This window comes from Citrus clementina, unplaced genomic scaffold (assembly GCF_000493195.1).
Source record: "Citrus clementina cultivar Clemenules unplaced genomic scaffold, Citrus_clementina_v1.0 scaffold_6, whole genome shotgun sequence".
Taxonomy (NCBI): Eukaryota; Viridiplantae; Streptophyta; class Magnoliopsida; order Sapindales; family Rutaceae; genus Citrus; species Citrus x clementina.
The window spans coordinates 22,874,737-22,899,990 of record NW_006262139.1 but is presented as its reverse complement, the minus strand read 5'-3'; the positions used below and the strand labels follow the sequence as shown (position 1 = coordinate 22,899,990).

General features: G+C 37.5%; 2 protein-coding genes and 3 pseudogenes across 2 annotated transcripts; 2 read left to right on the top strand and 3 right to left on the bottom strand.

The window, feature by feature from the left end:
- Positions 1-2,474: 2,474 nt before the first annotated feature.
- Positions 2,475-5,128, bottom strand: LOC18038464 (protein DETOXIFICATION 8). The gene is made up of 8 exons (XM_024182644.1): positions 5,049-5,128; positions 4,665-4,920; positions 3,622-4,166; positions 3,441-3,527; positions 3,288-3,344; positions 2,974-3,212; positions 2,659-2,864; positions 2,475-2,537 (listed from the first exon to the last, which is right to left on the bottom strand). The coding sequence occupies exons 1-8, from the start codon at positions 5,126-5,128 to the stop codon at positions 2,475-2,477; spliced, it is 1,533 nt and encodes a 510-aa protein (XP_024038412.1).
- A 917-nt stretch (positions 5,129-6,045) lies between these two features.
- Positions 6,046-8,766, bottom strand: LOC18039317 (annotated as a pseudogene).
- A 2,617-nt stretch (positions 8,767-11,383) lies between these two features.
- Positions 11,384-14,904, top strand: LOC18038626 (2-hydroxyacyl-CoA lyase). Its single transcript, XM_024182325.1, has 2 exons — positions 11,384-12,925; positions 14,163-14,904. Exons 1-2 carry the CDS (start codon positions 11,516-11,518, stop codon positions 14,475-14,477), a joined length of 1,725 nt encoding a protein of 574 aa, XP_024038093.1. The 5' UTR covers positions 11,384-11,515; the 3' UTR covers positions 14,478-14,904.
- Positions 14,905-17,621: 2,717 nt separating this feature from the next.
- Positions 17,622-20,188, top strand: LOC18038625 (annotated as a pseudogene).
- A 707-nt stretch (positions 20,189-20,895) lies between these two features.
- Positions 20,896-25,254, bottom strand: part of LOC18039467 — a 12,622-nt pseudogene continuing 8,263 nt past the window's right edge.

The following is a 25,254-nucleotide window of genomic DNA, read 5'->3' as shown; positions in this document are numbered from 1 at the left end:
TTCGGATATTATCTTCCATTTGATCCGATCCTAACCTGATTTTTTTTTAATCGGATCGGGTCGGGTCGAATAAATTGCCCACCCCTAGCCGCCATTGCAATTTAAATTCCAACAAAAGAGCAAACATGATTACAAAAATCCATTGCTTGAGAATATGTTTAGGATTTAATAAAATTACGTTGAATACAAAGATGGGTTTGAAGAGTAAAAATTATGTTTTTTTTTATAGCATCATTTTTTAGGAAATAAAATTTAAAAGAGGTGCTATGAGAATTTTCCGTTGTTGTTAAAAGCTAGGCCTTGTCTTTTATCCGTTTGGATCGTAATTGGGTATCGGGGGGGGGGTGCTAACACTTAACAAGAGCCCAGGGTTCGATCTGTGCAAACCGAAAGCCCAGTTCTCGTGACTTGTGAACTGTAGCATTGGTAAATATTCACCCTACCATATGAGGAAATATAAAATTAGAAATGGAGAGAAGGTGTTGGCAAGCCAAATCACAAACGCCGAAGCAGAAAGCAGAAGAGAGTCTTGACTTCGTGATATCGCAATAGCAACACGTTACTTACATTCAATGCACTAATAAAAATATCAAAATTTAAACAAGTTTTAGTCGATGTCAAAATTACGACAACCCGTAAGAAATACACCCAAAAGATTCACTATCCCTACCATTTTCGATTACAACCACAAATGCAAATAAATATCTACTTTCCACCAGTGGCAGACATTGCCTGGCCTAGTCCAAGAAATTTTTGTTAATACCCCTTAGGTTTTATAATTTTTCTTTGGATAGTATAATTTTCAAACATGTTCTCGATTCAATTTTTTTTTCCTTTTTTTTTTAGAGGCCTATTTTATAAAATAATAAATTATATATTTATTGAATAAATTGAAATCATTAATGGCGCTAAAAATACTATTACAGCTTCAATTTATTATGAAAATAATAATAATAATTTGGTGTAATTGAAAAAAAAAGTGTGTTAGTATATTATAATATGGTTACTAGTATTAGAAAGTTAGAAAATCATATAGTAATGATTAATAATATTTTCACGATTAAATTAATGGTGTAGTTTCTTTACAATCATACTTTTTTTTTTTCTTTTCGTAAAATGAAAATGAATCATATGGCCAATGGGATGATACGAAGAGATTTTGTTATCAAAATGAAAGATAACAACATCATATTATTATACAGGGGTCTATTTTTGACATCATATCTTGTAGTCTCTAAACATCATAAAATAGTCAAAACCAATAATAATAATAGTCAATAAAATATGATGCACTCTTGAAACGGAGTATATGAGGAGACGAAACGAATTTTGACAAAAATAAAAATCTGATTGGCTGAGGAAGCCGAGGCACAAACATGGGCACGTCATCCGACGAACCGTCAAAGGAAATACATACAAACAACTCCAAATCCCTTAAAACAAAAACAACAGCACAGCACTTTGTATTGATCACCTAACTTTCAAAAACATGGCATTTCATAGACACCACCGTCCAGGTCCAGGTCCTCCACCACCACCACCACCACCAGCGGCAGCAGATCCATATGCTCCTCACCCACCGCCGCCACCTCACGTTTACGGTCCTTCACCTCCACCACCACCGCCACCCCGCCCCGAATTGTTCCATCCGCCTCCTCCACCACCTCCTCGGTACCATCACCATCACTCTCCACCCCCTCCTTTTGCAGCGCCTCCGGGCCCCCCCGGTCCCGCACCTCCTTATAACTATGATCCCTACAGGCCAACGCCGCCTTGGAACCGCCCTCCTCATCCTCCCCCTCCCCCGTACTAGCATGCAGGCTGCTGGCAATACGTATATATATAGTAAGCTAAATAAAATCTTTTTTTTTTTTCTTTTTCCTCTGTGTGATGGATCATGCATGGTATGGTACCACTAATTGGTGTAGCGTAGAGCTTCATTAATTATTGTATCAACCTTATTTCTGCTACTGCTGTTATATCGTACGTTATCTTTAAATTAGTTTGTGGTATGCAAATATGGTTTTCTAAATAATTGGTTTAGCTGTTTCTTTGTATTGTTATCTCATCGAGTGTTTTTTTTTTTTTTTTTAAATTTATGTTTCAGCAGTATACTTTTATTACGAATTATAAGGCGTAGTGGCGTACTATGATCCACCTGATTATTATTATTATTAGGAGTTATTTCTAAGTTTTTTTTTTTTAATTATTATTATAGCTTTTTACCCCCCTCTCTCTCTCTTCTGAAGTTCATTATAAAGAAAAAAAAAATTGTTTGTGGTAGCTGACTAGCTGTTATAAAAAATTAGTGCTTATTGTTGGGTTTATTTGCTTCTGCTTACCAACTGTTCGATAATTGTCACCCGGTGCTTGTCAGAATGCCAGCACTGTTAAATTTTACAGCTCTCGTCTCGAGAATGTAATTTGTTACGATGAAAAACAAAACAGGGTAATTAATTACTAGCCCAGGTGGATCAAACCGATGGATTTTCAGTAGAAGGTGCTCCCTCCAATATTCTTTCCCTGACCATGGTTGCCTGGAAAAATATCCACATGAAATTATGAAAAATTCAGTGTCAGCCAACAGATTAGAGGATGATTAATATATTGTCAAAGAAACAAACACGTAGAACAAAAGTAAAAATGAATTACAGAAACCTGTTTTTGCCAATTGGTTAATGAAGTAACGACGGCAAGCGCAACTGCTTGTACGGTTGAGCCTGACATTAATCCAAGCAAAAGGCCTTTCGTTCTGAGATGAACTGAAAAACATAGCACATACGCTACCGGGATTCCAACGAGATAAAATGCACCAAGATTTATATAAGCCCTTATGTGCTGCCACCCAATTCCTCTAGCTACCCCTGACGAGAAAGGTAAATTCGCGAAAATTAAATTATTAGCTGCATGTTCACTGCTATTTAAGCATTAGATGAGTGCAAATAAATCCTGATAGAATGTTAGGATTCTCACCGGAAAGTACCGATTGCATGTTGTCCATGAATATAGCAATACTAAGCAGAGGAGCTAATCTAGACACATATTTCACGACGTCCTGGTCACTGTTGAATGCATATGCCAAGACATATCGGCTGCAGAATAGAGCTATGCTCACTATGGCTGCCTCTGCGGCAGCAAGAGCCACCGCAACACGGGTAGCCAACCGAGCTGGCTGTGGATTTCCAGCTCCTAATTGATTTGACACTCGAATGCTACAGAAAATCTCAGTACACAGAAATAATGCATATGCCACTTGCATCTCTTTTGAAATAGGACATAGATCAAACCTTGCGGCAGCACCAATTCCAAATGGTATAAAATAGTGTGTTGCCTGGATTGTAAAGCTGCATATGGAGATCAAAGAAAATCAATTCAACCCTATTGAGAGTTTCCCCAAAAAATTCACCAAAAGCAAACCACAAGTGATGTCAGAAGTGTACCATATAGATATAACTGATGTTTCAAGTTTGGGGTTTGGTAAAAGTCCCGACAGTAATATCAGAATCTCATAGAACCACCATTCAAGACTATAATTATTGGGAACGAAACAGCACGCTGTAAGTAAACCAATAATAACAGAAACTAACAATAACATTGCAAAGTGAGATTGACAAATTATACCAAAACATGAAAACCGAGGGGAGAGCGAAGGCGGTAAACTCCTTCATGCAAGGCAAAATTTCCTTGGAGATCAAAGTGCGAGTTTTTGTACACGATGGAGAGTGTCTCATGTAAAGAGCAAGGATGATCACATTGAACCAATAAGACATACTAATGGATAATGCTGCTCCGGTACTTCCAAAGTCGGCTTTAAACACTAGAACCCAACAAAGAAGAATATGCAAACATAGAGTTGTACATGAGCTTAAGAACAATGTTAGAATCAAGCTCTGAGCCTGGAGATTGTGACACAGTGATCGAAGAATCGCATAGCCGAATAATGCTGGTATAAGCCAGATTGCATAATTGCGGGCTTCAACAGAAATCTGAGGGTTTTGGTGTAGCAGCATTAATATTTTGTCCATGAATATCCAAAGAACAGAGATTGGGAGACATATTGCAATGCAAAAGAACATAGCAGAGTAAGTATACGTCCCAATCTTTTGATATTGTTCTGCGCCATAAGCTTGTCCACATAGAGTCTCTAATGCACAGGCAAAACCAAACTGTTCAAAATTTAAAGTTAACGTCAACATTATACATGTATTTGACAAGTTTGTACTGATTCAGAAACACAAATACTAAGATATCATGTTGCAGGCTAATCTTAACAGATTGAAATAAAGAAGAAACATATAAGCAATTATCGCAAATCTAGTTAAGTACAGTAGCACACCAAAATGGTTAGTTAGAGTATAATTCTTGTTCAAACTCAAGCAGAACATGAAAATATTATTCGCTCTGGTGAGTGGAATGGTATAGCGAATTATATATTCAGACTCCTTTTGGTATTGCTTCCTAGCAGCTATAGCTTTTAAGCTAAATACGTATATAAAACTGTTTGTTTGATGAAAAACCTTTGTTATACCCTTACTATTTTATCAAGTTGATTGCTCTGATCACCCATGAAAGTCAAGCTAAAGTAAAGAAAAGAAAATAGAATCAAAAGTAACGCCCTATATAGAAGGGCATTTTAATGGTAAAAATTAAGAAAAAAAAATTACGAGTGGAGTGAAGCCAGTGACATTGGTGAGAGAGGTGGCGATGGTAATGCTAGCAAGCGAAAGTTTTCCAAGGTGTCCCACCATCATCGTTGATACAGCCGGCAAAAGCAACTGAAAAACAGTTACCCCGGCAAGAGGCGCTGCCAAGAAGCTCACCTTCTTCAGCTCTTGCACAAACGCTCGCCGTGTTACCGCCCATTTCTTCTTCTCTTCTTCGTTCTCAGCCTCGGGCAGAACCTCTATATGCTTGTATTCTCTGGTAATAATTGTATGCTAACAATACAACAATAAATGATAGACTGGATCTCTTTAATTCGGATAAAGATGCTTCCCTTGAGTTTGAAGTCAAGATTGACTAGTACTTTTGTTGATTACCAATCATACTGAAGTTTAGGTATGTTGCAAGAGGCTGACCATCGCATGTTGTCCCTAGCTACACTCAGTGCCTGGTTAAAATATACCATGTAGATATGTTGCAAGAGGCTCGATTCTCATCATTCATAAGTGATTTTTCTTTTTCAATTTATTTGTGCATGAAAATGGGGTGAGATGGATGAAATATCTCGACGATGTTTTCGTGGTAACTGTTATAATAATAACAATAATAGCTAGTAGTAATCGACTAATAACAAAGACATTTTGGATGTTAATCGGCACGATTAAGACACGCTCTTTGAAAAATGTACGACACTTCTATTTGTCAGTTGTGGAAATTAATCTGGTTTAATTATTTGGGGACTATTTTGCCTTAGCTGTTTTGCAAGCCACATCTCATACTCAGTGTATTTGATCAACATATATAGTTTGAAAGCCTAAACAAGTCTAAACAAGTATTTGATCAACACATAAACTATCTTAAATGTGATTATTTAAAATAGAAATTGACTATTTTTAGTTTATACAAGTTTAAATGCGACTGAGGTTTAAAACATTTATTCATTTCGATTTAAGAGTCTAAGATCTTGCGCCAAGTGTTTGTCACAAATAATGGTTGGGATTAAACTAAACTATCATTACATTTTTATATATTAATAACCATCACCACTATGAATTGCTCCTACGAGAATTTAAATCATGAGAGAATCCATAATTTTAAAATAAAGGATGTTTATCATGCTTCTTTTAAATGTAAAATTTCATGGTAAATCTAGGAATTATCCGAGGACGTAGCCTTGTGAATCAATTTCACAAAATTGATTGTATTGGTGATTTGGACATTGTTTGCTCTTAAAATTCTTGGGTTTGCTTCTGCACACCAAGTTTTCGATAAATTAATTGCCACAACAATAGCATTGTCCAAAATTGGTCTTGGTTTTGTAACAGTATATACTCGCAGCTCACATCCTAAGAAATTTTGATACGATGGAAACAAAATGTTTAATTACGTTTTGCATCGAACCGATCTATTATCAGTTGAAGATGCTCCCTTAATTATTCTCTCTCTGGCCAAGGTAGCCTGGAAAGATATCCACATGAAAGATCAATGTCAGCCAGCAAAATTAAAGGATAACTCACTGCTGAAGAAGCAGATAATTTGAAAAAAGTGTGAAATGAAATAGAAACCTGTTTTTCCCAAATTGTTAAAGAAGTAACGATGGCGAGCGCAATTGCGACAGTTGAGCCTGGCATTAATGATTAATCCGAGCAAAAGGCCTTTTGTTCTAAGATGAAGAACAAAACATAGCACAGATGCTACCGGAATTCCAACAAGATAAAATGCACCAAGATTTACGTAAGCTCCTATGTGCTGTCACCCAATTACTCTAGCTACTTGTGATAAGGAAAGTGAATGGTGAGAAATAAATCATCAAATCTTTTTCAAGCTCTGAAGCACTAGCTGAGTGAAAAGAGTGAAAATAAAAGTCCTGACAGAATGATGGGATTCTGACCGGAAAGTACTGATTGCATGCTGTCCATGAAAATGGCAGTGCTAAGCAGAGGAACTAATTCAGACACATAATTCACAACGTCCTTGTCAGTGTTGAACAAATATGCCAAAACATTGCGGCAGCAGAATAGAGCTACGCTTCCTATGGCTGCCTCTGCAACTGCAAGAAATATCACGACACATGTAGACAATCGAGCTGGTTCTGGATTTCCAGCTCCTAATTCATTTGCCACTCGAGTGCTGCACAACGGTGGATTGCGATACAGCTCAGTACACAGAATTAATCAGGGTTTTTTTAACTAGTAGGTAATGAATTATTTCATTTACTCGTAAGTGCATGCTTTTGAAACAACATATAGATCAAACATTGCGGCAGCACTAATACCAAATGGCATAAAATGGTGTGTTGACTGGATTGTAACGCTGCATATGAAGAGCAAAGGAAATCAATTCAACCCTACTGAGAATTTTCCCCGTTTACTCAAAAGTCAAAACCGTAAGTGTAGATACGTACCATATTGTAAGAACTGATGTTTCAAGTTTTGGATTTGGTAATATTCAAGACAGCAGTACCAGAATCTCATATGACCACCATTCGAGACTTTAGTTATTGGAAACAAAAGGCACACTGTAAGTCAATTTATAAGAACAGAAAACTAACAAAAACATTGCAAAGTACGATAGGCAAATTACCAAAACATTACAACTGAAAGGTGTGCAAAGAAGGAGAACTCCTTCGTGCTAGGGAAAATTTCCTTGGTGATCACCGTGTGAGTTCTATCCCATGTAAAGTGCAAGGATGATCACATTGAACCAATAAGAAATACCTATGGTTAATTCTGCTCCTGTATTTCCAAAGTCTGTTTTAGATACTAGACCCCAACAAAGAAGAATTTGCAAACAAAGAGTTGCACATGAGCTTAAGAACAATGCCAGAATCAAGCTCTGAGCCTGGAGATTGTGAGATAGTGATCGAAGAATAGCATAGCCAAATAATGTCAGTATGAGCCAAATTGCGTAATTGCAGGCTTCGACAAAAAAATCAGGGTCTTGGCCTAGCAGTTTAGTACTTTGTCCATGAATATCCAAAGAACAGAGATGGGGATACAAATTGCAATGCAAAAGAACATAGCAGGGTAAGTATAGGTTCCAATCTTTTGATATTGCTCTGCTCCATAAGCTTGTCCACATAGAGTCTCTAATGCAGAGGCAAAACCAAACTGCTCAAAATTTAATGGCATTGTCCACATTAGATATCATTTTGTTGGCTAATCTTATATGTCTCAATTGATTATTGATGAAATATATGCTATTCTCCCAAAATCCGTTTTATGTAAACAGCGGTAGCATGGAAAATATGGAGTAAACTAAGATCAGTTATAATAATGCTTGTTCAAGCTCAAAAAGTACTACCTTTCCAAAAAAAAAAGGCTCAAAAAAGTACTTCATAAATTATTTGGACCAGTGACAGAAAAGGTGAACAAAGTTTCTTAATATCTTCCAAGTAATATTGATTAATTCTTCGCCAATAATTAATCAAAGTTTATTAATTTGTTGATCTTAGCCTAGTCAAAATAGACCTGCTTGGTATTCTCACCTATGAAAGTCAAGCTAAAGTTCTAAAGTTGATTGCTTATTATAGCTAAACGAGCTTGATTTAACTTGTTTAACCATATAGTTGTGGTTGCTTGTCGTTGATCTGGATTTAAAAATAGCTATTGTTATATTATTGCTGTGTGGATTATATTGAGTCATTTAAACAATTTTCTAGCGAGCACAAGCAAATTGTTAACTTGCTACAAAACAAAAGGCATACAAAGCAGTGTCATTAGATTAAATAAACGAAGCATGCTTTGATGTGAAACAAAGAAGAAGAAGAAGTAAAGCAGTTTTCTAATGGTAAAAAGAAAAGGGAATGAAGAAAATATTACAAGTGGAATGGAGCCGATGACATTAATTAAGGAGTTAGCAATGGCAATACTATCAAGTGAAAGTTTTCCAAGGTGTCCCACCATCATCGTTGCTGTAGCCAGCAAAAAGAACCGAAAACAGGCCACCCCTGCCGGCGGCGCTGATAAGAAGCTCAACGTCTTCAGCTCTTCCAAAAAGGATAGCCGTGGTAGCACCACCACCACCCATTTCCTCTCTTCTTCCCTCTCAGGCAATAGTGGCACCTCCATACTTTTGCCATTTATAGCTTCCTGTTGTGATTGTTTTCAAATGTTCAACGATTCTGAACTTGATTTGGATGTCATCATGAGCATTAACGTTTGCCATTTATAGCTTAGTGTTGTTGACTTTACTGCTTGTTAGCACACTGAGGCTTCGAACTTCGATTATCAATCAATTAATTATGGTGCGTTTACATTTTAGATTGGAGTGGGAATCATGAGCAGTGAGAATTTTGGGATTAGGAGTGTAGAGTATGGAGTGGGAGTGGGAATAAGTTGTTTACTTACACTGGAATGAGAGCATAGAATTGAGAGTAAATGATTTTAAATTACAGTTTTATCCTTATTTAAAGAATTATAGTTTTTAATTACAAAATTAATAAAAAAATAGATTTGAAAAATAAAATATTTATTTTATTATATTTTTAAATTAATAATAATTAATAATATTCTTAATTATGTAAATATTTTTTTATTAAATTTAATTTTAATTATGTAAATAAAAAATTATTATTAAGAGCAACACAAATGAAACATTATTATTAATAATATAATACAAAATTAATATTTTCTTAGAATAAAATATTGATTATTATTAATTACTAATATTAAATAAATATAATACTATTATTTTTAAATAAATATAATAATATTATATTTTCAAATAAAAAGAGTATATAGTAATATTATTAATTCTCTGTGAGTATAATAATATTATTTTTAAGTAATTTTAACTTAGAATCAATATAAATTATTATTTTTAATAAGTATAATTTATAAAATAAAATAATAATAATATTTTATTTAATTAAATATTATTTATTTTATTTAATTAAATATTAGGATAAAAATGGAAGAGAGGGGAGTGGATTCCCACTCCCCACTCCAAAAAAAAGTGGGTCCCAAGGAGTAGGATTCTCACTCCTCCTTTAAAATTAGTAAGTAAACACTGGAGTAGGAGGAATCCAGACTCCTTACTCCTACTACAACAAGTAAACACTACCTAAGTGTCTATTCACTCTTGTTATTTACCTCACGTCTATGCGTTGTTGAAAGTGTCTCTTGAGCAGTAGTTTCTTTATTTGTTGTCAAGTAATATATGTTAGTCAATCTTGATGATTGTTAGTCAAATATTTTTTTCTAAAAATACAAAATAAATAAATAAAACCCTGAGTATATTATTAGAACTAGGATTTAACTTTGCTGAGCACTGAATCAATGACTATTGTAATCGGAAATATAAATTGGAGATAACCATTTTTTTTTTGTCATACGTGTCTTTTAGTTTAAGGATGACAAGTCGTACATTTTTTTTCGTTATACATGACATGTCATACAACGTCACACATGCTTCGGTTGCATCATATTTCAACACAAGCATCCAAGGCATTGCAATTCATGTATAGGAATATAAGAGTTGTAAATTGTAACTGAGAAATTCTAAATTAAAAATTAAACAGAATATGTCAGAGCAAGAATCGGTTATGAACTCTAATTTATTTATGGATGTCCACAATTTGTAGAAGCCCATATAAAATCATGTGCTCAAAGATTTGATTTGGTAATTGTTGTTAGGCTATGATTATGTTAGAGTTCACTTACTGTGGAACACGAATCTCAACCACACACGCAAAGTAATAAATATTAAAAAACTCATTATAACTCATTATTTATTCTTTATCATTTTGTGTATGTGGCTGAGATTCGTTCTCCACCGTAGGTGAACTCCAACATAGCCAAACCCTTGCTATTAATATTTTTTTTCTCGTTATAGACATTTTTAAAAAAAAAATTTAATGAAAATTTACTATTTATTTAAAGAGTTATGTTAATAAAAAGAGTTTTTAAATAATTTTTAAATAAAATTGTCCATATTGAAATTTAAAAAAATTTATTTAGAGAGTCTTTTAGAACACTTAATTTCGTACTATATTATTTTTTATTTCATTACTTTTAAAGAGATGGAATAGTTATAATTGTTATTATTTTAATGAAAGAAAAAATTTGAGTAAAATAGTATAAATTTATTTTTATTTGAAAAGTCTTATGAGAAATGATATTTTCTCTCTTCTATTTATAACATATATAAATAAATAAGTATTTAAAAAATTAAATTAAAAGAATTTTCTAATGATGCTCTTATATGTCATATGTATTTTTTTTTTTAAAGTTATTACATCCTTCTTTCCGATTAAGCAATATCATCCCTAAGTAATAATTACGTGTTATAATTCAACGGATGAGGATTAATAACGATACTTTTGGAAACAAATTGTCACCTTTATTTATAACTACAGAGAAAAATATAATGATAATCGGGAAAGCATTGTCGCTATACCTACTACCAGTTATGTCGTTTTATGGGTGAAGCTATCCATTTTGGTCGCATTTGCAAAAAAATTGGCACCTGTCCCAGCTACCATCGCCGGAAAGGGCATGATAGACATTTCGTCCATTACCTATGTATATATCAACAACCTAAAGCTGAATTTGTTACCAATAAAGTGTTGTTCCATTGACAATGAATTTTTCTTAAGTGGTTTGACTGAATTTATTCCTTAATTTAAGTTATAGAAAAGTTATTTTTATTAAGAGAACTTAAACTTTTAATTTAAATTATGGTACGAACTTAAAAGTGTCTCTCTCTAAATTATGATAGGAACTTGAAGTATCTCCCACTGTTAATCCACCCCAAAATAACTCGTGGTAAAAAAAAAAAAAAAAAATTGTTTACCCTTGCCCCGTCCACTTCTCACTCGGGCATTAGCACAAACACACACATCTAGCAAGCAATGGCGGGTTCGGAGTTGCAAAATTCCCAAAATGCCCAGATCGACGGCAACACCCTGGCGGCCAAATCCTTGTCACTATTCGGTGCCACCCACATGTTCGGCGTGGTGGGCATTCCCGTTACTTCCTTAGCGAACCGGGCCGTCCAGCTCGGCGTCCGGTTCATCGCCTTCCACAATGAGCAGTCCGCTGGCTACGCCGCCTCCGCCTACGGATACCTGACTGGAAAATCCGGCATTCTGTTAACTGTTTCCGGTCCGGGTTACGTGCACGGTCTGGCTGGTCTCTCGAATGGGATGATTAACACGTGGCCAATCGTCATGATATCCGGCTCCTGCGATCAGAAAGATTTTGGCCGCGGCGATTTTCAAGAACTCGACCAAGTGGAAGCCGTCAAGCCTTTTTCGAAATTTGCTGTAAAAGCGAAGGACATTACGGAAGTTCCCAAGTGTGTCGCTCAGGTTCTTGAACGAGCTGTTTCGGGGCGGCCCGGCGGGTGTTATTTGGATCTACCCACTGATGTTTTACATCAAACGATATCGGTATCTGAAGCGGAGAAGCTTCTGAAGGAAGCGGAGAGTGCCAAAGAAACGGTGACGCAAGGGGGGATTGTGAATTCTGATATCGATAAAGCGGTGTCTTTGCTTAAAGAAGCAAAGAAGCCGTTGATTGTGTTTGGGAAAGGCGCAGCTTATGCGCGAGCTGAGGGTGAATTGAAGAAATTAGTTGAAAGCACTGGGATTCCATTTTTGCCTACTCCAATGGGTAAAGGTCTGTTGCCTGATACCCATCCGCTTGCTGCTACCGCTGCGAGGTCATTAGCCATAGGTCAATGTGATGTTGCGCTTGTTGTTGGTGCGAGGCTTAATTGGTTGTTGCATTTTGGTGAGCCACCGAAGTGGTCGAAGGATGTGAAGTTTGTTTTGGTTGATGTTTGCAAGGAAGAGATTGAGTTAAGGAAACCACACTTGGGTTTGGTTGGAGATGCTAAAAAAGTGTTGGAAATGATTAATAAGGAGATTAAAGATGAACCTTTTTGTTTGGGGAAAAATCATCCTTGGGTTGAGGCTATTTGGAAGAAAACGAATGACAATGTGTTGAAAATGGAGGTTCAGTTGGTGAAGGATGTTGTGCCGTTTAATTTCATGACGCCAATGAGGATTATAAGAGATGCGATCTTAGGAGTCGGGAGCCCCGCTCCTATATTGGTATCTGAAGGGGCAAATACTATGGATGTGGGTAGGGCAGTATTGGTTCAAACTGAGCCTCGTTGTAGGCTGGATGCAGGGACTTGGGGGACCATGGGGGTTGGTTTAGGGTATTGCATTGCTGCTGCAATAGCTTGCCCTGAACGGCTTGTGGTTGCTGTTGAAGGAGACTCTGGATTTGGGTTCAGTGCGGTTGAGGTTGAGGTATGGCTCTCTTGCATAATTATGATCTCTAGCATATAACGATATTTATGCATACATTTTATTCACAAGAATAAACTTGTACACCATGCTTGACTTCCTTAATTCATCAACAAACATGATGCAAATTGCTAGTCATTTATGATTATTTTGTTATTTTAAGATTCTCTTTAGCGTTCCATTTTATTCTACTTTCGCTTTAATATTGAAATCTGCGGCACATCTCCAATGGTCTAATATTAGATTTTAAAGATTTAGGACATTTGTGAGTTGTCTTCCTATGGTAATAACTTTTGAAGAATTTGAAGGCTGATGCAGTTTCAAGTGGATATAGGCAAATCTAAGTTTTGATCATCAGCTTGTACTGGATCCTTCTCTATTTGATGGGAGAGACTGACTACCTTAGTTTGGGAAGTCAAATCTTGCTTGTTTAAAGCTTTGAGTGCCAGCATCAACTTTATCATGCGTTCTAAAGCATTTCATTATTTACTGGGATGATGGTCACAAATTTGGAAAACTTCGCTTGCTCATTACAGGCAGTCTGGCTTCTTGATTTTAGGACATACTGTTTAGGTTTTACTTTATCTAGTTTCCTAGCTCATTTCCTTTTTTCTCAGGGATCGATAGTTGATGGTACGGTTCCTAAATGGCTTTTATCCCCTGTGTCTTCCTTTTCTCAATATATCCTTAATTTTCTTACGATTTGGATATTTGAGTTTCTTTTGATGCTGGTTCTATTCTAGTGAACGAGTAGTCTTGTAATTATCAAATGCTATATGGCCACTGTCGGATTTAGTTTTAGCTAATCCGAACTTGCGTAATTGCTGCCTTGCTTTCAGAAGGGTAGTTCTTGGTGCATCTTTCTGTATTTAGTGGAAAGATTTCTTCTATTGCATTCTTCATTGATGTGTGACTTAGATGAGGGTTTTTTATTGTAGATACCTTCCATTTTCCCCCCCTCTTTTTCACTTTCCTTCTGAATGAAAAATGAGAATTTGTGCTTGTGATGTGCTCGCACTTGGATGTTTGCATATCTGTGTAGTTAGAAGATTGATTAATGGAATAAATGAATTTTTAGAAGATAGTGTGTCAATGTTAATCAATTAATGGAATAAATGAATTTTACTTTGTCTAAGTCCAAAGTTGATTCATACGTATAGCATATCCTCATCCAATAAATGGAAAAAGGTGGGAGAGGAAAAAGAGACTAATGTGGTCTCTGTTTCTTCTGATTTTGCAGACATTGGTTCGATATCAGTTGCCTGTTGTCGTGATAGTTTTTAATAATGGTGGTGTGTATGGTGGAGATCGCAGAAACCCTGAAGAAATTGCAGGGCCTTTCAAAGATGATCCTGCACCTACTTCTTTTGTACCTGGTGCAGCTTATCATAAGCTCATGGAAGCTTTTGGGGGAAAAGGATATTTAGTTGGGACACCAGATGAACTCAAGTCGGCCCTTTCTGAATCGTTTGCTGCACGAAAGCCAGCTTTAATAAATGTTATTATTGAACCCTATGCCGGTGCAGAAAGTGGTAGGATGCAGCACAAAAACTGAGGTAGTTTGTACTGGCATAGGGATCAATAGTAACATTTATTACAGCTGGCTTTCGTGCAGCAAACGATTCAGAAAGGGCCAACTTGAGTTCATCTGGTGTCCCAACTGCAGCACAAAAACTGAGGTAGTTTGTAAGTTTCTCTTGTCTAAATATGTGCTTTTATCTGCTTCTTTTCAAGCTGATATTGTTCTAGGCTTGTCAATAATGTACATCTTCAATTTATTGGTGCTAGCTCAAAATTCGGGCATTTACTTTCCCTTTTGATTGTTCTGCTTGAACATAAGTTTTTCTGTCTTTGATAAAATAGATTGGATTGCTGCGGATAAACTCTGACAACCTTTTGAAGATTTCGATATGTAGGCATATGTTAATGATAATTTCCATATGAATTACAAATAATACCTGCTGGTATTGCATTTTCTTGTTGATTTTTCTTCAAGCATACAAATGAAAAGAAAGAGAACCTTAGGTTAACATTACACTTGCACAGTTGGAATACAAAGGATGTGTCTGAACTTTCCGAGGGTTGGTTTAATAATTTGCTCTAAAGGGCTGGGAGTACTAGTAAGAAGGTGGAGAGGCAATAGATCTTAATGACTGATCACCTAACTGAGCCAGAAGCAGATTAGATCTAGGGAGTTGCTGATATATATATTTATATTTTGTTTACTTTCTTTCTCTTTGACTCCTCCAATTACTTGCCCAATTCCAAAACCAAGGGTCTGAGCAAAAATTGGAGTTAATAGGGGAAGAAGTAGACAGAAGATAATGGAAGAACTTGATTTTTGGCTGAGAAACAAATCGAAACTTGCTTCTTTCTGCTTTGTCCTTGGTTTGTCAGTAATGTAAATCTTCTATGCATCAAAAGGCATTTGTAGTCCCTTCAGAATTTTCTGATGCAACTGTTTGATAAAATGGAGCGTCACATCAATAAGTCACATATCTTTGAAGATGTTAAGATATGCAGGAATATGTTCGTGATAATTTCTACTCAAATTGTTATTATTATTATTATTATTATTATTGTCTCCTTAAAATATATTTAGTGTAACTGACAACCATTAAAGACGAGGTAAAATGATGATACTGGTCCATTTTTACGTTATTTTTAGCAATTGTAAGTTAGACTTAGGGATTGCGTCTTACTTTTGGCCATTTGATCGACATGTTAAGACACTTGTATTGTTCCTGTCTGTCAAAGTAGCCAATTGTATTTATTTGATCATTTGAAAAAAAAAAGGTCTGATTCTTATGAGTTTGGGAATTGAAAGTGGACAAGTTTGCTTTCTACCTCCCATTGCTCACAAGTTGGAAACACATTAAATAAGAACGAAATGACTATTGATTTTATCAAATAAGAACGAAATCCCCATTAGTTTTATCAATCAAAGCATAGTTAATTCTTATTATAATTTTAGGATGTTGACAAAATAAAAGGATTTAGAACTTGATAAAAAAATTAATTATAAATGTGATTTTTAATTTTAAAGCAGTGGAATTTTTTTAAAGAACGAAACGACTTTTGAGTTTTGAAATGATATACTATATACATTATATCAAAATATATATTTTTCACTATCCTCTCATGGATTTTGTCCAACCCACAGTTTCTTTTTGTCGAAATTAACACTGTCATCTCTTTATACACGAGCTGTTTTGTTTCCTGGCATGGTGATTTTGCTTCAAATCAGGGGCGTCTATGTATTTTTATTCATTTAGTCATCCATGTTAACAGTCCATCAAAATCTTGGGAGACAAGTGCGAATTTAGACATAAAGTCTAACATAGTTAAGGGGAGGACAGTGAAAAATATGTATTTCAACAGCATCTACTGACTCCTGAAAACATCAGAATTGTTTTTTTTCCTTTTTTGCCATTTTTCTTTCTTCTCATCTGTTAAGGAATCGCTCGCGTACAACTGATTGCAATTTGAAAGCCACTAGGGGAATCGCATCTGTTTCTTCTAAGCTGATATTATGTAGTAACTAGTCAAAAATGTGCTTCCAAAAGCAATTATTAAATGATTCAGATGTGAGAGAGTACATCCAATTTGCAATATGCTTTTTTATTCCTCTCCTTTATTATATTCCACTGAAATTTAGAGTTCAGTACTGTCATTGAACATAGTTTTTGTTCAGAACGGCCAAAAATGAAGTCTATCACTCAGAAGATATGATTGTACTTACTATATGCAGAATTGCAGATATAAAAAAATACTTCAAATCAAGCCATATCAGACAAAATCTCAATCCCATCTACGTGTCTGGGGATCTATTATAATCATTATTATGATTTTTCAAAAGATCGAGAAAAGATGAAAAATCTGACCGATTAAACACCAGCAATTATCTTAGGGTGTGTTTGATTATAGTATTAAGGGGATATTATAATACTGTTTACATTAACATAATACCAAACCTATGTTTGGAATAAAATTGCAAGGGATTGGGGTGGGAGGCTAATGCGTCAACTGACGCATTAGCTTTGTTTTTTTTTTTTTAATTTTATTTTGCTTTTCACTTTATTATTATTATAATATTAAAATAATAAATAAATATGGTTTTTAATTTAATATAATATTTTTATTTTATTTATTTTTACATTATAATTATTAATATAATTAATAAATTAATAATTTATCATTCAATAATAGTATATTTTTTATTTTTACATTATAATTTATTAATAAATTTATAACTTATTATAACTAATAAAAATATTTAAATATGAATAAATTTGAATAATATTAATTTAAAATTAATAATAATATAAATAATAACATAAAATATTAATGCAATTTAAATATATTAATATAATATAAAACATTAATATAATATAATATTTAATTTAAATTAATTAAAAAAATAATACAGTACAGTATAACACCAAACATTATATAACATTATTATAATACAATGCTAATACAATACAGCATAATATAATACACCAATATTAAAATAATGCAATACAACATAATACAATGCAGTGTGCGAAACGCACCCTTGCCGCATTACTCATGTCTGTGCCGTGCTCGTGGGGAATGTATAATAATGATTATAAACAACAGAAAGTTGGGAATTAGAGTCCACTAATTTGAACCTCTCGGCATGCTCTTTTGAACAGTCAAAACATAAAATCGTTAATATTGAATTCTCAAGTAAAGCCAAAACAGAGGACAGCATACAAACTTCGTGTTTCTTTGGATTGGCTCTTTTTATTAATAGTGGCAAAGCAAACTAAGATACCATCATTATTATCATTTATCAATTTTGCATGGATATGGAAGTTGGAGAGAGCCAGGAGAAGAGATGGGCAATTACATGGGGTGGATTTATGGAAGAGCTGAAGAAGACTGGCCGTATCGCGGCACCAATGGTGGCAGTCTCTGTGTTGCAGTACCTTCTGCAAGTTGTGTCAACGGTAATGGTGGGACATCTAAGCCAGCTTGCCCTGTCTAGTGTAGCCATTGCCACCTCTCTCACAAATGTTACCGGCTTTAGTCTTCTAGTAAGTTTGCTGCTCTCTACTCACATTACCTTCATCTTCAGGTTTAATTAATCCTAGAGATAATTTTGATGATTAATGATTGAATTTAATTTGGACTTGCCAAGCAGTCAGGAATGGCTGGTGGATTGGAAACTCTATGTGGGCAAGCTTATGGAGCAGCACAATTTCGGAAGCTTGGAGTTCATACTTACACTGCCATAATTTCGTTGATTCTTGTTTGCCCTCTAGTTTGCCTGTTGTGGATTTTTATGGACAAATTGTTACCTCTAATAGGCCAAGATCCTGTAATCTCCCACGAAGCACGCAAGTATTCAATGTGGCTAATCCCTGCATTATTCGGGAGTGCAATCCTGAAACCACTAACCCGATACTTTCAGACTCAGAGCTTGATTCTTCCCATGTTTGCAAGTTCTTTTCTAATTCTATGTTTTCATATACCTGCGTGCTGGACTCTTGTGTTCAAACTAGAATTAGGAAGCATGGGTGCAGCTCTAGCCTTCAGTCTATCAACTTGGTTGAATGTGATACTGCTCGGATTGTACATGATGTACTCCTCAGCTTGTGAGAAAACTCGCGCGCCGGTTTCTAAAGAATCTTTACTAGCCATTGGACAGTTCTTTCGCTTGGCTATACCTTCTGCCATAATGGTTTGGTAATTATTCCTCTTATCTCTTAGAATGGTAATTTTGCTTTTTGTGTTGTTTCTTCTCTTTTAATCTCAAAAGTCTCTCTCTTATTGTGATCGATTATGGTGATTAATTAGTCTAAAATGGTGGTCGATGGAGATCTTAATTTTGTTATCCGGCCTTTTACCGAATCCCAAGCTGGAGACTTCAGTACTTTCAATTTGGTAATTAGCTCCTATTTTAGTTATAACTATTTAATTTTGACTTATAAATTGTCCTAGAATTAAACTGTATATGCTTCTAATCGTTGTTGTTTTATGATCAGCCTTACAATTTCAACATTGCACTTCACAATACCATATGCTTTTGGAGTAGCTGCAAGGTCTTTTTTTTTTCTTGCTTTTGGTTGCTCCCTGTGATTTGCATTTTTTTTAAAATAATACAAATGGAGCAGGCTAGCATTTGACTATGTGCATGTTAATATATATGTCATGTATAGTACTCGAGTTTCAAATGAGCTTGGAGCTGGGAATCTGCAAGCAGCTAGAGTGGCTGTATGGGCTGCAACAAGTTATGCTGTGGTAGAGGCAGTGATAGTCGGCACGATCCTCTTCTGCTGCCGCTATTTTTTGGGTTACGCTTACACCAAAGACAACCAAGTTGTGCATTATGTTGTTGTTATGGCTCCTCTGATTTGTCTCTCAGTTATTACAGACAGCTTACAAGCTGTTTTTTCTGGTTAGTAGTTGCTTTCTAATTACACTTCTTTCAATTAAAGTCTTTGTTGGATAATAATATGGGAGACTGAAGAGTCACTGTTGACTTATATATCATTTGGTAAATGTCGTAATAGTTAAATAGATACATGCTATATATATATATATATATATATATATATATAGACACACACATATAAAGTATACATCCAAGAGGTTGGTGTTGACTAGATCAGTTGGTAATTATCTCTTGAATACACAAACCACAAAACATCTGGGATTCAAATGCGGTTCAAATTTTCATTTCTTAATAAAGGTGGATTCTACGTTTGCAATAGGGGTTGCGAAAGGGTGTGGATGGCAGCATATAGGGTGTACATAAACCTTGGGGCATTTTATTTAGTTGGGTTGCCAGTGGGTGCCGTGTTGGGTTTTGTAGCACATTTAAGAGGAAAGGGACTTTGGATCGGAATAGTGGCTGGCTCTGTTGTGCAGTCCACCCTTCTTTCTCTTGCTACAACTTTCACAAACTGGAAAAAACAGGTTCTTGATTAATTCAAGTTAAATTTATTTTTTCGTTGCTTTATTTTTCATTGTTAAACTTTAGCAACTCCTCAATGCAGGCAGCTATGGCCAGGATGAGAGTAGTTGATGGGTGTTCTGCTGTACAGAATGATTAAATAACGTCAAAAGAAAGATTGACTGGCTACTTTGGCCATTGCAACACCTCTTAGAGTTAAAGGTAAAATGAGGATGCAACGTTACTTTTTGATAAAAGTTAAATTTTGACATTGAACTGTGCGAGTTTAAGTTGCCATGTATATGAAATTTGATGTATTGATGAATTTTGATTTTGACATATCTCACGTGCGGCTTTTCTTTCTACAAATTTTATACATTCTTTAGATTTTTTTCTCCCTATTTCAACTTAAGATTTTGCCACAAAGTTTATAGATGAGAATTTATGTTAAAATTTTAAATAAAAAGCTTGAGTTAATATAAGGTGGTCATATTCTACTCACGATAAAATAGGAATAATATTTTAGGAATACTTAAAATTTTCTCATTGATTCATATCCCAAAATTTCTGTTGATCTAAATAATTGAATTTGCACCAATGATTTTCTACTCACGATAAGACCAATAATAAAATAATTTATTAATTTTGCCTTAATGTCTGTTTAATGAGAAGAGAAGACGGAAAAGAGAAAAGAAAAAAAAAAGATAAACAATAAGTCAAAATTTTCAATCCTTGTTAATTTTTCTTCAGATTCCTGTGTGAAGAATTTCTTGGTCCAAATTGTAAGAGTGACGATTTCTGATGAAAAAAAAAAAAAAAAAGGAAAAACAGAGAACCCAAACAAGGAAAATGATTAAAGTAAAAACTTACATGAAATTAATTTCTTTAGAAATTGTAATAAACACTACTAAAGTCGAATAGAAAAGGCATTGATAAGGCTAGAATAATAAACCGACAGAATAACTGTACTACTACTACTTACTGTTAAAAAATATAAAAAATAAAAATAGAAACTAAACAAAAATCCGGATGGAGTTGAGCATGCAGATCAGACATTGTTGACATCAGTTTCTTCTTTGTGCATCTCTAGGCCTCCATTGGCGAGGAAATCATCTTGGCCAACATAACGGGACCAGAACCAATGATTCTTCCACACTTGACCCATTTCTTCGATTGGAATTCCTTTAGTCTCGGGCAAGAAGAAGTGGATAAAAATGGTCATCAGCACGACGAAGAATGCGAAGAAAATGAACAGGCCAAACTTGAGATGGCAAAGCATGTTTAAGAATACTTGTGCAACCAAAAATGTGAATGCCATGTTCACAGAAACATTCACGCTTTGTGCTGCTGACCGGATTTCGAGTGGGAAAATTTCACTGCGCACTAACCATCCAAGAGGACCCCAAGACCAGGCAAACGCGGCAACGTATATGCAAATGAAAATTACGACCACAAAGGCATACCACTTGGGCAATGTTAAGCAAATAAAAGCACCAGGTCGGCCAGGATACTACTTCCACCCCGGCATGAATCACCTCAGCCAAATGGTACGAGCAGAACAGGGGTAACATGAGTCGATCAGAGACGAATACTGACCAGAGCCACATACCGAGCCGGTACCCGTCCCCCGAAAAGCGGAAACACGATCTCACAGAATCACGGTAGTTGTGCTTTCCCAGAACCGTTGCGGGAGACGCGAGATCCCACGTTTGCCCATAATGCAGCAGTTAGAGCCCCATGAGAGGCTACCACTACCCGAAAAAGGTGGGATGAAGGGCAAGCGGGAACGTGGGGACATCGGCTATAAAAGAAGAAGAAATCGATGAAGAAGGGGATGGAAAAATTGAGAGAGGGGAAACGCTGCCAAATTGAAACCAGGCTATTTTCTTATAAACTCCGAATAATTTAGAAACCATTTTGAGATCTAAATTGCACTGTTTTCCCGTAAACACCTTGAGCTAACTTAAGCATCGGAGGGTTTACGCCGGCAAAACCACCGGCGTCTCTGATCCGTTTTTGGTGAGCGCAGGTCTATTGTGAGAAAGAAGGACGATTCCAATCCCAGTGAACGAGCAACAGTAGATAACACAAACGTTGGTGAAAGAATCTGGTCGGTCTAAAGGCGAGCAGATTTAAGCATCAACATTTTGGCGCCGTCTGTGGGGAGCTGGATAAAAAGCTACCACCGAATTAGGAAGTACCGGAGAAATAGCGAACGGTTGGACATGGATGTGACGAGAAAGGACGCTTTTGGGGAGGATAACGAGGCTGGGGAGACAATCACTCTCCGGGAAATTGCGAATGAAGCCCGAGAGAGGATGATGCAAGACAGACTGGAGCGGATGGAGAAACAAATGGAGACTCTCACGTCCATATTGTTTGAGCTGAGGGATGAGCGGAGAAGGGATTGTGAAACCCCCGTGGGAAGAGATGAAGTCGGAGCAGAACCCAGCCTCCGGAGACGTAGAGTCGAGGACATTCCTCCGCCCGCAGACCAACCTAATGGGGTGCATCCCCACAGAAGTACTGGCCGGGTCCCAGGAGAACACGGGGATGAAGGGAGAGACCAAACTCGCCCCGGATGGGTACTGGAAACTACTGGCCGAGGTGCCAGTGTTGATGAAGGAGAGCTCAGACAGCGGTTGCAGAACGCTGAGCAGAAGCGAGACCAGATAGCTGCGCGTGATCCTAGCCGTGCTATAGAATTGGAGGGGGAGGTGCGCAGGTTGGCGCAGGTGATAGAGGAGATACAAGGCAAGAGAAAGCCCCCGAGCTGGAGGATAATGTTAGATGAAGAATCTCTGTTATCAATCGAGATCATGGGTATCATAATCCCAAGAGATTTCCGCTTCCCCAACCTCAAATACTCCGGGCGAAGTGACCAACTGGTGTACATTGAGCGTTTCAACGATATGACGGGTGTGCAGGGGCTGACATCAGCTCAGAGATGCAGGGCGTTCCCGTTGACACTAGAGGGACGAGCTCGAGAATGGTACCGCAAGCTGCCCGGAGGAAGTATAAAGGGGTATGAGCAGATGTGCCAGGAGTTGGCCGAGCAGTTCCGAGGGGCAGTAGCCCTAGAGGACGACATGATGGAACTGATGGGGATGAAACAGGAGGAGCACGAGTCCCTACGGGATTTTGTAAAGCGATACCACCGAGCCGTACTTGATTTGGGAGCTTTCAATCACCCGCAGGTGTTGAGGGGTTTAAAGGAGGGTGTGAGGATAGGCCGGCTATGGTATAACCTGAGAAGCCCCCTGGTGCAGAATTATTCAGCAGGATATGAGCAGGCAAAGAGAGATATCGAAATCGAAGAAGAAAAATCGGCAAAGATAAAGAGTGAATAGCTGGAGGAGCTGAGACGAAAGGAAATGAGAACTCCAAATGGGAGCGGGTCGGGAAAGCGAGCTGGGGAACCCTCAGTAAGGGGCGGAACATCAGCTCGATCCCGCCCTTACCCCATAACTCCGAGATCACAACAGTTCCAGCACAACCGGGCTCAACCTCCACGTCCCCCATTCCCGGATCGGCAGCGAGAATTCCGGCAGATGGCTGCCGACCGCTATCATAACACTCCCAGAGCATTACACGTAACCAGTTCCAGGGCTAGACGACCAGATCAGTCAGCGACTATGCCATCCCGAGGTGACGTTCATGATAGCCGAGCAGTTCAGCTGGTAGACCAGAGCTTGGCATATAGACAATACACTCCGCTAAAGATCTCCATGGAGGAATTGTATGAGAGGATCGAGGGACGAGGCCTGTTGTACCCTCCAGCCCCAATAATAAAACCGACTCACCGACGGGATAAGAGCCGATTATGCAAGTTCCACGACACTCACGGTCACACTATCAGCCAATGTCGTGACCTGAAGATTCAGGTGGAGGATTTAGTGAGGAACCGATACTTGGACGAGTATGTAGATGGAATATCCCCTGTCATGGAATCACAGTACACACGGGATGAGGGAGTTGAGAGGGATCTGGAACGTGAACAGCCGACTATCCGTGTGATAGCAGGAGGACCAACATTGGCCGGAGATTCGAACAGGGCACGGAAGAACTATGGGAGATACGCCCTGACTAGCAAAGAAGTGCTTTTCAATTTGCCAGCAACCAAGAAGGCAAAAGCGCGACAAGTTCCCATTATGTGGACAGATGAGGATGAAGAGGGTATTTTATATCCTCATGAGGATGCACTAGTAATTAAAGCATCGGTGGCTAGCACAGAATTGCGGCGAATACTGGTGGACACGGGCAGTTCAGTTGACATTCTATTTAAGTCAGCCCTAGATGATATGGGGATTTCAGATTTAAAGCTGGAACGGACAAATACTTCCTTAAAAGGATTTGGAGGGGGACAGTTAACTCCCTTGGGGATCATTGAACTCCCGATTATTGTGGGGACAAAGCCGTTTGAAAGAACGATGATGCTGGACTTCGTCGTGGTAGAGGAAAGAAGCCCTTACCAGATGATACTGGGGAGACCATTCATGAGGATAAGCCAATGCGTTGTATCCACGCATTACTTGGCGCTGAAATACAGAATAAATGGGGTGGTTGGCGTAGTAAAAGGCGACCAGAGGGTGGCAAGGAGTTGTTAAGCTACGGCGGCCAAGGAGACACTACAGGTTACTTCTCTAGATAATCGAGGAGAGTCTAAAAAGGGCCGCCAAGAGCCTGTTGAGAAACTGGAGGAAGTTGCGATAAGCAAAAGCAACCCGAGCAGAGTAGTGAAGATCGGGTCAGGATTGATTGGGGCAGTAAAAGGCGAGCTGGTAAATTGCCTACAGTCTCATGCGGATATATTCGCCTGGTCTCATGAAGATATGCCCGGAATTGATCGCGGGGTAGCTTGCCACAAGTTGGCAATCAAGAAGGGGGCAAGGCCGGTGAGACAGAAGAGGAGATGCTGCAACCAGGAAAGGTACGAGGCCATAAACGCCGAGGTGGAGAAGTTGTTGAAAGCAGGATTTATAAGGGAAGCCAAGTACCCAGAATGGATTTCAAATGTAGTCCTGGTAAAAAAGGCCAACGGGAAGTGGAGAATGTGTGTGGACTTCACGGACCTCAATAAGGCATGCCCAAAGGACAGTTTTCCCCTACCCAAAATAGATCAGCTGGTGGACTCAACAGCAGGTCACAGTCTGCTCAGTTTCATGGATGCCTTTTCTGGATACAACCAGATACCCATGGACGAGCAGGATGAGGAAAGCACTGCCTTTATAACTAACATGGGTTTGTTTTGTTACAGGGTAATGCCTTTCGGCCTAAAAAATGCAGGAGCCACCTATCAAAGGTTGGTAAACAAGATCTTCAAACCGTTGATTGGATACACTATGGAGGTATATGTGGATGATATGATTACAAAGTCCAAAGAGACGACGGATCATGTGAAGCATCT